Source organism: Oncorhynchus kisutch, linkage group LG3 (assembly GCF_002021735.2).
Source record: "Oncorhynchus kisutch isolate 150728-3 linkage group LG3, Okis_V2, whole genome shotgun sequence".
Taxonomy (NCBI): Eukaryota; Metazoa; Chordata; class Actinopteri; order Salmoniformes; family Salmonidae; genus Oncorhynchus; species Oncorhynchus kisutch.
The window spans coordinates 61,635,965-61,654,589 of NC_034176.2; the positions used below are offsets into that span (position 1 = coordinate 61,635,965).

Here is an 18,625-nt window from a genome sequence, read left to right on the forward strand (position 1 = left end):
AGGTACAGCAGTTGTCTCAGTCAGGGCTTTTAGAACATGACATCTGGAACAGCCTATCAATTATTTGGGATGCTCACTGTTGTCTCTCAACCATAAACTCCCCTCTGAAAGCTTTTCAGTCAGTTTAGTATTTCCTGTGTCACATGGCTCATGGTACAACACTGAAGTGAAGAAGGCAGTGATGCAGTGGAAGGTGTAAGACAGCATGGTCGAGTTATTAGATGTTTATTATTATACCCCAAAAATACTTGTGCTTACACAATTTTCCCGATTTATTTGTTTATTGAGGGCCACATTTAACCGTTCAATTTCAACTCTAAAATGTAAAGTTGCCTAGTCATGGATTTACTTGGTATAAGGTCAACAGTGATGTGTATAACACCGTTTCAGAAGAATTTACTGGTTTACTAATGTTAACATTTCGTTGTACAAATCCTTCAAACACAGTTCATGGACTACATCACCAATAGAACTTGTGAAAGTTGAAGTGACCACAGAACTCAAGTGGTAAGGTCCAGCTATGCCTTGGGCAGCCTACTGCCATCGACAGAACATCACACCCAGCATGGTCTATATAGAGGGGCCTTATTGAGACCAGGAGAGCAGGCTACTCAGAGTCAGTGTTAGTACCAGGGCCAGAGGGCTGAGGGAGAGAATAGTTCCAGCACTGTCTGGGTTGGGGACAGGGTAGCCGTAGCTGGTCCTGCAGTCGTTTTTCACTTCTTCATAAGGGATGGGCAGATCATCTGGGGCCGTACCCTTCAGGCTGTCTCGTACCTGGAAGATAGGAGTTCAGAGTCAGGGAGGGTAACAAAGCACTGGACCAAATAGTGCATTAAATATGCCTGTAATCTCTGTGTATACACTGTATTCTGTATTGCATCAGCCCTTTTTTAAATGGATCTATGGAGGCTTGTGTGTTGATGTCAATCTTGTGGAAACAGTGGTGTTGTGAGGGGTGCTGAGCTGTAGAGGTCAGTGTGTAACTTTTACTGTCGTACTCACATGCTCCACCTCTCTGAACACTCTGAGAAGGTTGTCTCCCAGAGCAGCTTTCACCTCAGCATCTGTCCATCCTCTCCTCAGCAGCTCTGCCACCAGAGCAGGGTACTTAGACACGTCCTCCAGCCCCCCCGGTACCCTGACAGACAGCACAGGTAGAGAGGGGTGTGTGTCAAACTGAAGCCAATATTATGCAATTCTTCTGAACTCCACCCCCAGCAGAATGGGTTTCTTTCCATGTAAAAAATGTATACAATATTTTACTACTACTACTCAGACATGACTTTTGATATATTTTTTAAATACTACTACTATATCTACTCAGACATACAGTGTGGCAAAAAAGTATTTAGTCAGCCACCAATTGTGCAAGTTCTCCCACTTAAAAGATGAAAGAGGCCTGTAATTTTCATCATAGGTACACTTCAACTATGACAGACAAAATGAGGAAAAAATCCAGAAAATCACAGATTTTTAATGAATTTATTTGCAAAAAATAAGTATTTGGTCAATAACAAAAGTTTATCTCAATACTTTGTTATATACCCTTTGTTGGCAATGACAGAGGTCAAACGTTTTCACAAGGTTTTCACACACTGTTGCTGGTATTTTGGCCCATTCCTCCATGCAGATCTCCTCTAGAGCAGTGATGTTTTGGGGCTGTTGCTGGGCAACACGGACTTTCAACTCCCTCCAAAGATTTTCGATGGGGTTGAGATCTGGAGACTGGCTAGGCCACTCCAGGACCTTGAAATGCTTCTTACGAAGCCACTCCTTCGTTGCCCGTGCGGTGTGTTTGGGATCATTGTCATGCTGAAAGACCCAGCCACGTTACATCTTCAATGCCCTTGCTGATGGAAGGAGGTTTTCACTCAAAATCTCACGATACATGGCCCCATTCATTCTTTCCTTTACACGGATCAGTCGTCCTGGTCCCTTTGCAGAAAAACAGCCCCAAAGCATGATGTTTCCACCCCTATGCTTCACAGTAGGTATGGTGTTCTTTGGATGCAACTCAGCATTCTTCGTCCTCCAAACACGACGAGTTGAGTTTTTACCAAAAAGTTATATTTTGGTTTCATCTGACCATATGACATTCTCCCAATCTTCTTCTGGATCATCCAAATGCTCTCTAGCTAACTTCAGACGGGCCTGGACATGTACTGGCTTAAGCAGAGGGACACATCTGGCACTGCAGGATTTGAGTCCCTGGCGGCGTAGTGTGTTACTGATGGTAGGCTTTGTTACTTTGGTCCCAGCTCTCTGCAGGTCATTCACTAGGTCCCCCCGTGTGGTTCTGGGATTTTTGCTCACCGTTCTTGTGATCATTTTGACCCCACGGGGTGAGATCTTGCGTGGAGCCCCAGATCGAGGGAGATTATCAGTGGTCTTGTATGTCTTCCATTTCCTAATAATTGCTCCCACAGTTGATTTCTTCAAACCAAGCTGCTTACCTATTGCAGATTCAGTCTTCCCAGCCTGGTGCAGGTCTACAATTTTGTTTCTGGTGTCCTTTGACAGCTCTTTGGTCTTGGCCATAGTGGAGTTTGGAGTGTGACTGTTTGAGGTTGTGGACAGGTGTCTTTTATACTGATAACAAGTTTAAACCGGTGCCATTAATACAGGTAACGAGTGGAGGACAGAGGAGCCTCATAAAGAAGAAGTTACAGGTCTGTGAGAGCCAGAAATCTTGCTTGTTTGTAGGTGACCAAATACATATTTTCCACCATAATTTGCAAATAAATTCATTAAAAATCCTACAATGTGATTTTCTGGATTTTTTTTCTCGTTTCGTCTGTCATAGTTGAAGTGTACCTATGATGAAAATTACAGGCCTCTCTCATATTTTGAAGTGGGAGAACTTGCACAATTGGTGGCTGACTAAATACTTTTTTGCCCCACTGTATGACTTTATACTTTTTTACTGGTATATTACAATTAGCACCTTTTAAGATAATACACTTTGCTCAATCAAGTTCATTGGTGTTTTATTGTAACTAGGTGAATAACTCCTAGGTCAATTCACTCGACTCACCTGCCCACTCCATCATAATCCCCACCAAAACCAATGATACTGTGTCCAGCCACATTCTTTATGTGGTCAAAGTGATCTAGATTGAACATGAAAAGAAAGGTGAATATGCAGGGCAGTCGGAAAGTATTCAGACCCCTTCCCTTTTTCCAATGTATTTTTACGTTACAGCCTTATTCTAAAACTGATTCAGACTCTTTGCTGTCAGACTCAAAATTGAGCTCAGGTGCATCCTGTTTCCATTGATCATCCTTGAGATGTTTCTACAACTGGATTGGAGTCCACCTGTAGTAAATTCAATTGATTGGACATCATTTGGAAGGGCACACACCTGTCTATTTGACAGTGCATGTCAGAGTAAAAACCAAGCCATAAGGTCAAAGGATTTGTCCGTAGTGCTCCGGGACAGGATTGTGTTGAGGCACAGATCTGGGGAAGGGTACCAAAACATTTATGCAGCTATGAAGGTCCCCAAGAATAGAGTGGCCTCCAACATTCTTAACTGAAAGAAGTTTGGAACCACAAAGACTCTTTCTATAGCTTGCCAAACTGAACAAATGGGACAGAAGGGCCTTGGTCAGGGAGGTGGCCATGAACCTGATGGTCACTCTGACAGAGCTCCAGAGTTCCTCTGTGGAGATGGGAGAACCATCCAGAAAAATAACCATCTCTGCAGCACTCCACCAATCAGGTCTTTATGGTAGAGTGGCCACACGAAAGCCCACTTGGAATTTGCCAAAAGGCACCTAAAGACTCAGACCATGAAAAACAAGATTCTCTGGTCAGATGAAACCAAGATTGAACTCTTTGGCGTGAATGCCAAGTGTCACATCTGGAGGAAACCTGGTACCATCCCTACGGTGAAGCATGGGGGTGGCAGCATCATACTGTGGGGATATTTTTCAGCGGCAGGGACTGGAAGACTAGTCAAGAACGAGGCAAAGATGAACGGAGCAAAGTACAGAGAGATCATTGATGAAAATCTGCTCCAGAGCGCTCAGGACCTCAGACTGGGGCGAAGGTTCACCTTCCAACAGGACAACGACCCTAAGCACACAGGCAAGACAACGCAAGAGTCTCACCACAAGTCTCAATGTCCTTGAATGGCTCAGCCAGAGCCCAGACTTGAACCCGATCGAACATGTCTGGAGAGACCTGAAAATAGCTGTTCAGCGACGCTCCCCATCCAACCTCAGAGCTGGAGAGGATCTGCAGAGAAGAATGAAGAGAAACTCCCCAAATACAGGTGTCAAGACTCGAGGCTGTAATCGCTGCCAAAGGTGCTTCAACAAAGTACTGAGTGAAGTGTCTGAATATTTATGTAAATGTGATATTTCAGCGTATTTTTTTATACATTTGCAAAAATGTAAAAAAACATGTTTTCACTTTGTCGTTATGAGGTATGGTGTGTAGATGGGTGAGAATTCAAATTTTTTGAATTCATTTTGAATTCAGACTAACACTAAATGAAGAACAGGTCAAGGGGTATGAATACTTTCTGAAGAAACTGTATAATAAAAAATTGAGAGACAAGGTTGGGTGAGTGAGTGATTGGTGGAGAGTAAAAAGTAATGATAAAAATGATGACCATATGACTCAGCTACTCACCTGCCACCTGTGATAGGTTGGCTGTATTGCTGCATGTGACATAGTCGTTGTAAAAGTTCACCATGACAATTCCTTTTTTGTTTTGCTGGTGAGAAAAAAGGACACAGACATATAAACTGTATGATAAGTCAGAACTATAAACTCAACTCACTAACCATTACAATGAAGAACTGTAGCTACCATGTTGGTGTAGTCAGTTGGGCTTTTATGTTCTGTTGTTAACAATTTATGGTGCTATATAGAAATACAATGTTCCTTCATCTGTAGTTTTATGGGCCCTTACCACTGAATAGCTCAAATGTTTCCCGTACTCTTGTTGGTAAAGCTATATTGTCAGCATGAGGTATTTCACAATAAATGCTTCTGACGTGAGCTGGGTTTAATAGTGTAATAAAACGTTTTAGTTTGTGTCTGTTTTCCAAGGTACTGGAAAGATCTGATGGCTTTTCTAACTTCCTTTTGATATCTTTGTAGTTTTAATATCACTGTAGACATTACCACGTCTTTTTTTTCAGTCTTATTGCTTACTCTTCTTTGCCTTTGCCTCAACCTTCCCTTTCTCATCCTCCCCTCAGCCTATATTCCCAGACACCTCCTTTTCACTCTTAAACCCCTTTTCAGTTCCCTGTCTGTTTCCTCAATCCATGTTCTTCCCCTTATCCCCCGTCACATACCCCTTCATCCGATCACGTCCACTCAATCTCAGGTCCAATTCCTTTATACACCTCACCCTCCAATCCCCTCACTCTACCTGCTCTCCTAGTCCTTCTCCTCTCACTACCCGACTCCCAATACTCTATCCCCTCGTCTCTCACCCTTCTCCCCTGACTCACCACCCTCCTCGTGGGAAGGGATGAGGTCTAAGGAGAAGGAATGACCAAGTCCCTCATATATATTCTGTAATCCACTATCCCCTTGCCCCTCTCCCCCTTCACTCACCACCTTCCTCAGGACGTCGTCAGGCACGTTCCTCTTGTGTGGGCACACAGCGTAGGCAGAGGAGTGACTGAAGATGACTGGGGCTTTGGACAGGTCTAGAACCTGGTTCATCACGTTCTCTGACACGTGGGCCAAGTCAATCAACATCCCAATGCGGTTCATCTCAAATATCAGTTGCTGTCGGGTGGAGAAAAAAATGAATGTTTCTGCCAGGACTGGGGGAAATGACCCTCTTACTGTGTCACCCTACTGGTGTTATAGAGACAATTCTATGTGATTCATTCAGCCTATCAAACCTAATGATATGGTTTGTAGCTAGGATCAAGAGAATGAACTTGTTTTCATCCAGTGTGTTTTATACAAGTGATATCATACTGCTATAACATAAATGAACATCTAAAGGCAAACTAGACGAAAATTAGTCTTTGAGGGTAACCCAATAGTTTCTGAGGAATTGCTCATTTGACAAAAATATTTACTTGGAATATTGCCTATGTTTTTGACAGAAGCAGAAGTATTAAAAGCCGCACCAAATAGTATCATAGATTTGACCTTTGTTATGAGTGGGGTATTTCCAATGTGTGTGTGTGTGTGTGTGTGTGTGTGTGTGTGGCTCAGTGTGATAGACCAACCTTGCCAAACTCAGACAGTCCATTGTGTTGCGATGGCTCGGCTCCCGAATCCACGAGCCAATTATCTGCCCTGGGGGGGAAAACACACACAACCACAGTAAAACACTAGGCCAGCTTCTGGAAGTGATCTTTCCCTTCCACTCTCCTATATCCTGCTAACATGATATGAATCAGTGAGGGGCTGAGGGATTCACTAGACTCTGTAGTCTGTCCAGGGCCATGGTTTGATTAGCAGGCCCATCTGTTTAGACGACTCCCCCAGAATATGACACCTCTGAAACAGGTGGTGACAGGAATCCCCTATTTTCCCCACCACAGAATTTAGTGAAATACAGTCTTTTTTTGTTGTCTATTAATAAGCAGTTTCAGCTGTTACCTGTTGTGTCTCATTCATTTACATTCGTGTCATTTCTATCTTACTGGAAGTGTTCTTTGAGAGAGCATCATATGGTGTGTAAAGCGTTGATATGCTTAGGAATCTCAACTATGAAGTACGACAAAAACAATGTTGAGCACCTTGTCACTTACTAAGTATAATCTGTGGCACCTAGTCCCCAGACCAGGGTGGACCTGTCGTCAGCAGGGTAGCAGAGCCTACTCACCATGGTGTGTTGCAGCTGTGGGTGAGGGTGAGGTAGCGGACCCCCAGGTGGTACATGGTACGCAGAGTTCCCAGGCTGCTGTCCAAAGAGTGTCCTCCTTCCACCCCGATCAGACTGGCTGTCCTGTTCTGACTAAAGGCATCCACGATATCTGTGGTAAAATAAATACTTGATGATACAGGTGGGTGAATGCAACTCTGTTATCTATGGTATTTCACAGTTGAGTGTTCCAAAGGGCTTTCATTCTCATAACCAAATGTATGGCTCCATTCAATCCGTATCGCGGATGTTCAGCTCTACAGTGTGATTGAAATTTAAAGGCAATGTTCCCGTGTTGGCGGAGACTGCATTCACGGTAAACGCTGCATATGTTGGCTCAATTGGAAATTACCTTTAAATGTACATTGTGGAATCTATAACACTTTAACTTTATAAATTGAGTAAAGCCCTTTACTGTATAACTTTTGATTACACTTTTTTTTGTAGATGACTCTCACCTTTGCTGCTGGTAGCAAACATGAAGGCTTCTGGGTATTTCATGCACATTCTGTGGATGACGTCAATCTGCTCCAGAGTTTGTCTGGCTGCGTCTTTGTACTGAGTGTCACATGGTACATATGCTGCCCAGAACTGCAAGTAAACAGTAAACGTTTTATCAGTTTATTACGTAATACAGAGTTCCCGAACTGGCGGGCTTCTTGTGGTCAATTTGCAGTCTACAAATTATTTGTAATTATGTTCTGGCCCCCCGACCATCCACTCAAGGAAGAAAAAAATCGACCCGCGGCTGAAGCTAGGGTCCCTGATTTAATACATGTATTATTATCGTCACATACACCGTTTTGTGCGTCCTTGTCAGTTTGTGTGGGTGCATGCGTGTGTGTACCTGTGCTGCCAGTCGTCCCTCCCTGATCTTGGGGATGTTGGTGTGTGTGTTGTTGAGGGTGTACAGATCCACTTTGTTCAGCTGGTTGTTAAACTTCATCCTCAACTGCCAGGGCAGATCATTATGGCTGTGGAGTCAAGACAGAGAGATCAACGCATGACACTATTCATGCAGGGCAGTCAGTGCTGCTAACACACAGCCATTATTTAACTGTACATTAGGACAGAACCATCTTGAAACGTTAAAAAACAGCCTCCAAAATCTTAGCGAAGCATATACTGTCACGCCTGCCCCCGCTCACTCCCGAGCACGACGCACTCCTGCCACCACCATTACGCATACCTGCCTTCCCCCCCGTCACACACATCAGCGATCATTGGACTCAATCCCCTCTGTCATTACCTCCCCTATATCTGTCTGGTTCCCCGCTCTGTTCCCCGCTTCTGCATTGATTGTCATACGTCCTTGTTTACCCGTGTGCTGACGCTGTTCCTGTCCTGTTACCTGTCCGTTCCTCATTAAATGTTCAACTCCCCGTACCTGCTTCTCATCTCCAGCGTCAGTCTTTATACACATACACACCTTACATTGGCACGTCTTCTGTGCCATTAACATTACAGTGTGAATCAAATATGTCGATGTAATGTATTATAAACGATTCATTTTGGTTTAAACATTCAAAATCACCCATTCTAGGGTCTTGTGAGGAGAGAAATATGTGTTAGTCACTTACCCATCAATCAGTGGTGTCTCTGACATTAGCCTCAGTGCGTTGTTCATGTGTTCATCCTGTGTCAAGGAGAGCTTGAGAGCACAGGACAGTATCAGCAGAGTCCCCCATACACTACCTCCAGACAACATCTCTTACTCTGTCAAACTACACCCTAGCTAACACACAATCTGATCCAGCCTGACCTGGACTTGTCCTCTCTGGTTCACTACAGCCACTATGGTTTTCTCTCTAACTCTGTTTCTTACTAACTCAAAAAAGTGTATTTTGACTTGTTTCAATACATTCCTCAGCCTACACTAAGTTAGTTTGACTTTGGTCTGTCTGGTGCTTCTTCAGATTTCACAGTTCACTGTGTTCCCTCCGAACTCTTCCTCTGTCCCCAAAGTGTCTCTTTGTGGGCCAGGGTCAAATACTTGAGAGAGTTTATTATGCCTACTCTGTCATTATCTCTTTGGTTGTAAAGTCAACACATGAAGTTGTGCATATTGGTTAATGTGTAACGTTCAGTACAACTCCCTCAAGTTTGAAATCCATAAGCAAGACAACCCCAGTAATGATATAGATGTGGATTAACGTTGGAATGTGCCCGATGATGGCATGACCACTCAAATAAATGTTATAAACATGTGTTCTAAATATATGTAGAGAGCACCTCATCAACAATATGTGCTGAGGGTCGGAGTTTATCAGGGGTCAGTGCAAGTTTAATAAGATGGGTTAACCTTCTACTCTACTCGGAGTGGAGTCACTGTTATACGTCCACAAATATAAATACATCTATATTTGAGTCACAATACCTGCATATGACAGGTATGATCGAAAAATGACATATTTACCTGATTTGTTTGATAGTAATAGTTAACGATTATATACTTAACCAATAGTAAGACATTTCTGTTTTATGAAATGTCTGTGTGAACCGAGAGGAGCCTAATAACCTACAGCTGGCATTCCATAGATAAGATGTGGTGGGCGTAACTGAGATAAAGAGAGCCTGGAGGAATAGGAATTTTAAAAATGTAAAAGCAATCCAACGCCTGTTCTTAATCAGGAAATTAAAGGGGTTTGGGGTCAGCTAGGATGTTCTGGAGAGGGTGTACAGCAGCTTGGCGGAGAGCATCCTCGTGTTCAATATGACAGTCTGGTATGGTAATCTGAGCGTAGAGGAGCAACAGCAAACTGACCAGAATAGTAAACACAGCCAGCAAAATAATTGGTCGACCACAGGCGTATTTGAACATTCTGTTCCACAAGGCAACCAAAAAGAAGACACTGGCTGTTATTAGCGACCCTCCCACCCTCTACACCCTCAGTTTGAGAGGCTTCCCTCTGAACGGTGCTTCAGAATAACAGAACAACGGGTTCAAACATTCATTCGTTCCTTGTGCTGTTGGACAACTAAGTAAAAGTAAATTGTATCGGTATATGTACTTATCTGTATATGTTCTTATCTATCTAGTGCAGTTGGGACAGTGGTCGTTTGCGACTGAATGTATTAATGTCCTCTATGTTGTTAGTGCATGCAACATGATGGACTGACTGGTGAGAATGAATGTGTGTATTTTATTATTTTAATGAAGGTGATGCCAAAGAAAAATGTCCATTCAATTCACACAAGGTTAACCTCTGCACCCTCAGTGAAAATGATCATTAAAGAGGAATATTCTTGTCATTCTTGCTTTTATCCCTCTTAGGCCACAATTTAACCAGACTTTGCTTTGCTATGCTGTCTCTGCACAGCTTCTGCTTCATGGTACCTCTCTAACCTTTGATGAGAAAGATCATTAATTCATACAGCTCCTAGATAATTAACTAGGTGCAATGTACATAACTCAAATGGTATGTGTTCTGCTTTGAATTGTCATTTTCAATAAATCAAATGATTTGGCTTTCAGCGTTAATCCTTTTCTCAAATGACAGGCAGTGAATCTGGTCTCTGTGTATCAATATAGCAGTGGGATATCTGAACGCTAGTACATAACCCTTGTAGTCAGTCTATAGGCTCTTTTTTATCTTATATGATAAGGCTTCTTTTTCCATTAAGCGGCAAATATCATGTTCTTCCTGTCAAATGGCTTCTTGTTGAATGATGTCATTATTGATGTTGATATTGTTTCGTTTTGTGTTGTGTTGTGTAGTGGCTTTGCTGGCATGCATTCCCCAACATTTTTTTGTTTGTCCCACCAAGATTTACAAAAATCACCACTGGATTTGACTATAGCTGGAAATGCAAACTTCTACTGTATTCGAGGTGAAAAAGGCTTATAAAGTTTGTAATTTCCACTTAAAAATGTCAGACTTGATTTGTCCTTACTAAAACTTTATCAACCCCTACATAAACGTCCATTAATTATAATCCATACAATAATTCACATTTCCTGTTGTTGTAGGATTGTTTTCCTACTGTGAAACTGGTCAAATTAAGATCCTTTATCTTTACCTTGGCTGAATAAGTGCTCATCTAGACCACTTGTGTTCACAGATGATTGTGGTCCACTTACGTGTTGAGCAGAGTGGTCTGTGTATGTCCATGTTTCTGGAGCCCCACTCTGAATTAAGAAAGCCATCGCTAACACTTTCTGCCCAGTCTTTAAACGTACGTAAGACACTCAGTCTCAGACAGACAGACAGACAGAGAGAGAGAGGGCTCATTCCCCAGACATTTGTCTCGTGTTTATGAAACGTGAGGCGCTTTGTACTTTTATGTTGATATTGGGTGATCACAATGTGTTCTGTGGTCTGATTAGGAGGCTGACTTTAATTTCCTGTCTTCCCGTTTCCCTTCTCATCTACATCCCCAGGAATTCCTGTGCGTGTGTGCGTGTGTGCGTGTGTGCGTGTGTGCGTGTGTGCGTGTGTGCGTGTGTGCGTGTGTGTGTGTGTGTGTGTGTGTGTGTGTGCGTGTGTGTGTGTGTTTCTGAGAACATGTATGTGAGTAAAAAACATTTTATTTCCCATAGGGTCTGAGTTATCATACCATTATTAGACGAGTAGAATGTGGCTTTAGAAGGAGACTTATCGGAAAGCCTTTCATGTTGCTGAACTGACAAATAAAAGTCAAACAGCCATTCAGAGTAAAATCCATGAATAATATTTGTTTTCAATCGCTCTGACGTTGTGGAGAGGACTTTGGCTTTGTCTCATGTCCTCCACTGTATCTGGGAAACTAATATCTGCCAAGCCAACCAGGAAACATTCACAGCTGACATATTTACAGTGCCCGACCACACAAATGTGCCTTTTCAACATGCAACAATATCAGAGATACTGTGTATATCCACAGAAGCCTGTGAACTCTACCAGAGCGACTCCGTCTTCCACAGAAAATTCATATTGAACTAGTCCGATATTTAATTGTTATAGATATGGCTGGTATACAAACACGCATTTGATAACGCTAGTACACACTTAAAGAGTGTTTGTAGAGTGTTCTTTGGTAAGAGTAATGGTGTTATGTGGAATCATAATGACTCAACGAACCCTTCAAGCCCTTCAATGGTTATTGTCCTCCATCCACACCTGAGAAGCTGGGACAGTTCTGACTGGTTGTGGTGACTGTGGCCAACTCTCCCATGACTAAACTACTAGACTAAATGGTGTTGTATGAATGACAGCCCCTCACTCCAGGTGGGAGCTGAGGGGTAATGTTTTCCCAGTGGACAGAATACAGAGAAAGTAGAAAAGAGAGCTTTATATGGAGTTGAGAGGATTGTATGACAGGATGCCAGAGACACCAGCATGCAGAGATCAAGTCACTGAGAGATATGATGTAAGAGAATACATTATCATACAGGGCATCAGAAAACTTTTTGACAATTCTTCCATGTGTCCGAACCCCTTGCAACCCCAATCCCCTCCCGTTGAATGTAGTGTTTTATATCACACATACAGTGGGGATAATTGAATGAAGTCACTAATAGAGACAGGGAGTTATCACTATCTCCAAAAGCAGATTATCTGATTTGCTTATATCCCTGGCCTGTGCATAAGGGCTGAACAAACCTTCACTCTGAAAGTTACTGGATTTAAATAGATTACTATTCAGTGTTGCAGACAGCACCGTGTATGTGTGACATGCACACACGGCAGGGCGGCAGGGTAGCCTAGTGGTTAGAGCGTTGGACTGGTAACTGGAAGGTTGCAAGTTCAAATCCCCGAGCTGACAAGGTACAAATCTGTTGTTCTGCCCCTGAACAGGCAGTTAACCCACTGTTCCTAGGCCGTCATTGAAAATAAGAATTTGTTCTTAACTGACTTGCCTAGTAAAATAAAGGTAAAATAAAAAATAAAACATGTTTCATCTGTCCTTCTGTGGTTTCTCTGCCTTTGTCATCGATTCGGATTGAGTTTGCAGATTAGGTTATATAACATTACATGATCAAAACATAGATAAGGTAGATAAGCAGGAAAAGAATTACAATCAAATCACGTCAAATAATAACAAGAATTCGCTATTAGTTTTCTCTGTACCTGTCGGAATAATATAATAAGGACTAGCACATCCTTCAGCTATTATTAACAGAATACAAATGATTTTCCCTTCTGACCCTAGATTGGCACATCTCACCCTTTGACTGCACCAAGTGTAATTCTGTCTGACTACTGACATTACAAGCACTAGGAGGTTCAGTGTAGCATTTGAGACCTTTACAACAGTTATGACTGCAATGATGCTGTCTCTGTTGGAGGACACCAGCTTTCAGCCGCTTGATTATGTTTGAGAACCTATTTTACATTCAGATGAAGGACATGATTAATTATTGACTCAGGAGACGGCATTTCAGAGTTGTTACTTAGTTCACTGCTTCTTAGTTCCTGTATGTCAACATGCTGCCCAGACAAGAAGATAATAAGAAAAGAGGGAAGTTCAAATACGATATTGAAGCCAATTGGCTGAGAAGATCAGGCATGAAATTATGTTTTTGACGGTCTGAATCTCTTGCAGGAAACGTTGTGGTTCTGTTTCAACTGAGCAGCAGCCACTGTGCACAAACTCAACTGCTTCACTCTTCATTCATTCTTATTTTTTCTTCTTGGGTCTGAGAGGCAGTGCTCATTGGCTTTGATGTCAATTGGGAATGTATTCCCGATTTAACAAGGTTCTGGCTGACAGAGTTTGATTGAACAAAAAGGCCAAGGCTTAACTTCCTGAAGTGGATGAGATTATGTTCTGGTCTGTTTTTTTACCCAATTGTAAATTATATATTTTCCATATTGAGTTCCCCATGGAAAGCTTTCAAAAGTTGCATAGTCATTTTATGTAAACATGTTTCTCTGGCTAAAAGCTCTGATGTGTGAGAACCGAGTGATGATGATGATAATCATTTGGACAAACAGACAAACAGACAGGGATGCAGACAGGCAGGCCTGGTTTGGAACTACAGTGGTCTCCAAAATTACTGGCACCCCTGACTGGCAAAGCACAAATAATGCTTAAACAAATATAAACAATAGAATTATAGAGATGAACTCAAAATACCAACATGTACTTTATTAATGTTTCAATGGAACCCAACCAGCACATGCGTATAATATGCATGTACACATGAATGTGTGTCTGCATATGTCTTGCATGTTGTAAATATACTATGGGTTCTAGTCTATATCTGTGGAGCCTGTGCCTGTCTCTGAGCAGGAGTGACTGTATTCTGTCTTTGTGGCTGGTTGGTGGGTTAAAGGCACTGGGCCAGGCTTCTTTTCTTCACAGTTCCCTCAGTGGCTAAGTGCCTTTCCACGTTCTAACATGATGGGGCATTACGATGGTCTAAATGAGAGGGGAAAGGTACTAAATGTCTGTCACACCTGTTTTAGGCAGCAGCCCGCGATGGCCTTCTCTCTTGTCCTCACCCAGCCTTATTTACAGGAGAGGCAGCTGGACCATGGGCAGAGGGGGTAGCGGGGGAGTTCTCTCTGTCTCTGTCTCTCTCTGTCTCCCTGTCTCTCTCTCTCTCTCGTTGTTCCATACTCATTTTCTGTCATATATTATATATTGCTCTCTCCTTCGCTTGATATACAACATTCAATTTCTTGCTCGCGACAGTTTTCTTGATCATCTCTCTCCCTCTCTCTGACACACGCAGGGTCATCACCCAGGGAACAGTGGGGACGCTGAGGGTGGGTATTATGTTGGCTAAACACCCCAGAGCATGTCACACAGTTCCCCTGACATGAATCCATGTGAAAACAGATGTTAAGATGGCTGGAGCCAGGTCTGGTCTATAACGACATGGGTGACATGTGGACCTCAGTAGGGCATATAGGGCTCTTGGATGTTAGAAATATGTTCTTGATTCAACCATGATGAATAATTATAATGGATTGCATAAACAGTATAGGTCACAGTGACTAAACACTTTGGTCACACAACCATCAGTGTCATGCTACTCTCTGAAACTAAGGAGGGTTCTGGGGAGAGTCCTCTTCAGACAGACAACTCTCCCAACAAATCGTGAGGTTTGCTAAGGCAGGGCTTAAAATGTGGGCGGGAGTTGTTCTCATGTTTAGCTAGGGCAACAAGCAGATATGGCAGTGACATCACCGGTGTGGCGCATCCCATTTCCAACTTGTCCTCCATGTCACAACTCGCGCCGGAACTTCTACAGACGCGTATGCAGGAAAATTGGTACATTGCGGGATGCAACGTGTCTGTCTAGAGAGACTATTGTCATGCTGCACATTGAAATGTTTTTACATCTGAAGGTCTGCTGAGATTTGTCTGACTTCACTCCCACACAACAATTTCTCTGTTACTTAATCAAAGAAGAAAGTGACTCAGTGGAGTCTCATACAGTGAAAGCTGTAAAAGTTCAGAGCAGACCAGTACCTATATTCACCAAAGGTTGGGACAGATATTCGCAGTGACAATTCTCTCTCCTCTTAGCCCAGTGTACAGATGGAGGGGTGTGAAGAGGATCCCCACATGCGCTGTGTGTGTGTCTCAGTCGGAGCCTAGTAAAACTGAGGTGTTCTCTGGACAACAGGAGGACTCCTGAGCATCTTATCACAACAGAGTTTTTCTCCTCTTAGCCTGTTTCCATTCATTGTTTCACTGCGCATAACTTAATTAACAGTTGTTAGAATAACACATGCACTGCACAGTGTGCATTAGCATAGCTATGGTACTTCTATGAAGTGAATGTGAGGATGGCTATTGTGATGATTTTAGCCCTTTGCTGCCCTACTCCTCACTCAGTTCTACCTGTTTGCTAGGTGCAATTCCACGACAGGTTGGACCAAAGGTATTTATGTTTTGGATCTTCCTGAAATAAAACCATTTGAAGGCCCTTTGGGGAAGGATGTTTTGAATACCTTTTGAAGACTAAATCCTAGATTATTCATGAGAAATAATTGATTAAAATTGGGACATTTGTGACACTACAATGATGAGTCTGTAGATGCTACAAAGTCAGTCTTGGTGTCATTTGCAATATGAGTAGTGTTTAGATTAAGAATAGCAAAATGTCTTTACATTCATTTATCCAAAACATTATAGATATCTCTATGTAAATGAAAATTCAAAATACACCCGTTGGTGACAGGTGTATAAAATCGAGCACACATCCATGCAATCTCTATAGACAAACATTGGCAGTAGAATGGTTCAGTGACTTTCAATGTGGCACAGTCATAGGATGCCACCTTTCCAACAGCTAGACCTTCCCCTGTCAACTGTAAGTGCTGTTATTGTGAAGTGGGAGCAACAACGGCTCAGCCGCGAAGTGGTAGGCCACACAAGCTCACAGAATGGGACCACTGAGTGCTGAATCGTATAGCGCGTAAAATTAATCTGTCCTCGGTTGCAACACTCTCTACCGAGTTCCAAACTGCCTCTGGAAGCAACTTCAGCACAATAACTGTTTGTCGGGAGCTTCATGAAATGGGTTTCCATGGCCAAGCAGCCACACACAAGCCTAAGATCACCATGATCTCTGGAGCAGTGGAAACATGTTCTCTGGAGAACTGAATCACGCTTCCCCATCTGACAGATGAATCTGGGTTTGGCGGATGCCAGGAAAACGCTACCTGCCCCAATGCACAGTGTCAACTGTAAAGTTTGGTGAAGGAGGAATAATGGTCTGGGACAGTTTTTCATGGTTCAGGCTAGGCCCCTTAGTTCTAGTGAAGGGATATCTTAACACTAAAGCATATAATGTTATTCTATAAGATTCTGTGCTTCCAACTTTGTGGCAGCAGATTTGGGGAAGGCCCTTTCCTGTTCCTGCATGACAATGCTCCGGTTCACAAAGTGAGGTCCATACAGAAATAGTTTGTCGAGATCAGGTTGGAAGAACTTGACTGGCCTGCACAGAGCCCTAGCCCTGGCAACACAACCACGTGCCACCCTCTGGGTGGCCAGGTGCAGTGCTCTAGCTCTGGCCCCCTCCCCTGATAAACACATTCCTGACAGGTATGTGCTCTCTGAAGCACCACTTGTCTTGCCGTGTAAGTACTAATCAAGTAGCCAGAGTCTGAGAGCAGCAGATGAAGATTGATGTCATTAGTTGCTGAGGGGACACTCATTGGATCAGCTTGACACACTGCCACTCATTGATATAAACTGTGATCGGGAAGATTATGACCTTTTGTTAGTGTTCGCATAACTTCCTCATCATGTTCCCATGAGCTGACAGCTTGACAGGCCCAAGAGTGATTGGGACACATGTGACTTGGAACTCACCACTAGTGAAATAATAGACCACTTCCTCTTTAACTAAACCACTTCCTATACTTATGTTGCTGATGCATGTCACTTGGGGACAGAGTTCATGCTGATCCCCAGCAACAGCTCTGGCACACGCCTTCGTAATGGAATCCAGTGGTAAATCCTGACATCACTGACCACAAGACCCACGACGCACAAGCCCCCACAAAGACAACTTCAACAACCAACCCAGACTGAATAACATGACACGCATTAGGTGGACATACTGTATGTGGTTGTATATTTTAGCAGCATCAATGAGACAACCGGAGCACTATGATAAAGACACTTGACCGCAATCTCTGGTCGGTGAGACAGTACTGTCTTGAACGCTTTCATAACACAACTCACCATCTTTCACATTATTTTAGTTGAGCAGCACATGGAATCTGGGATCAGATAGGTCTAATGATCATATATGCCCATATGTTAGCATCAGTCACATAGTTTCCTAACAACTCAGGGACATACTCAGGGCTGATGGACATACAGTAAGTAGATGAGCTACAGTGCCTTGCGAAAGTATTCGGCCCCCTTGAACTTTGCGACCTTTTGCCACATTTCAGGCTTCAAACATAAAGATATAAAACTGTATTTCTTTGTGAAGAATCAACAACAAGTGGGACACAATCATGAAGTGGAACGACAGATATTTCAAACTTTTTTAACAAATCAAAAACTGAAAAATTGGGCGTGCAAAATTATTCAGCCCCTTTACTTTCAGTGCAGCAAACTCTCTCCAGAAGTTCAGTGAGGATCTCTGAATGATCCAATGTTGACCTAAATGACTAATGATGATAAATACAATCCACCTGTGTGTAATCAAGTCTCCGTATAAATGCACCATCCAAATACAGGACCATTCTGGAAGAAAACCTGATGGAGTCTGCAAAAGACCTGAGACTGGGACGGAGATTTGTCTTCCAACAAGACAATGATCCAAAACATAAAGCAAAATCTACAATGGAATGGTTCAAAACTAAACATATCCAGGTGTTAGAATGGCCAAGTCAAAGTCCAGACCTGAATCCAATCGAGAATCTGTGGAAAGAACTGAAAACTGCTGTTCACAAATGCTCTCCATCCAACCTCACTGAGCTCGAGCTGTTTTGCAAGGAGGAATGGGAAAGAATTTCAGTCTTTCGATGTGCAAAACTGATAGAGACATACCCCAAGCGACGTACAGCTGTAATCGCAGCAAAAGGTGGCGCTACAAAGTATTAACTTAAGGGGGCTGAATAATTTTAAACGCCCAATTTTTCAGTTTTTGATTTGTTAAAAAAGTTTGAAATATCCAATAAATGTCGTTCCACTTCATGATTGTGTCCCACTTGTTGTTGATTCTTCACAAAAAAATACAGTTTTATATCTTTATGTTTGAAGCCTGAAATGTGGCAAAAGGTCGCAAAGTTCAAGGGGGCCGAATACTTTCGCAAGGCACTGTATATATGGGAAATCCAGGTTGTTCGGAGTCAAGCTATGTGACTGAT

At 42.7% G+C, this 18,625-nt stretch overlaps 1 protein-coding gene across 1 annotated transcript; it reads right to left on the reverse strand.

Moving 5' to 3' along the window:
• Window positions 1-209: 209 nt before the first annotated feature.
• On the reverse strand, window positions 210-8,835 carry LOC109886682 (dipeptidase 1). Its single transcript, XM_020478306.2, has 10 exons — window positions 8,435-8,835; window positions 7,702-7,828; window positions 7,313-7,445; window positions 6,816-6,966; window positions 6,214-6,283; window positions 5,582-5,758; window positions 4,643-4,727; window positions 3,038-3,113; window positions 1,006-1,141; window positions 210-777 (listed from the first exon to the last, which is right to left on the reverse strand). The coding sequence occupies exons 1-10, from the start codon at window positions 8,560-8,562 to the stop codon at window positions 586-588; spliced, it is 1,275 nt and encodes a 424-aa protein (XP_020333895.1). The 5' UTR covers window positions 8,563-8,835; the 3' UTR covers window positions 210-585.
• Between the last annotated feature and the right edge of the window lie 9,790 nt (window positions 8,836-18,625).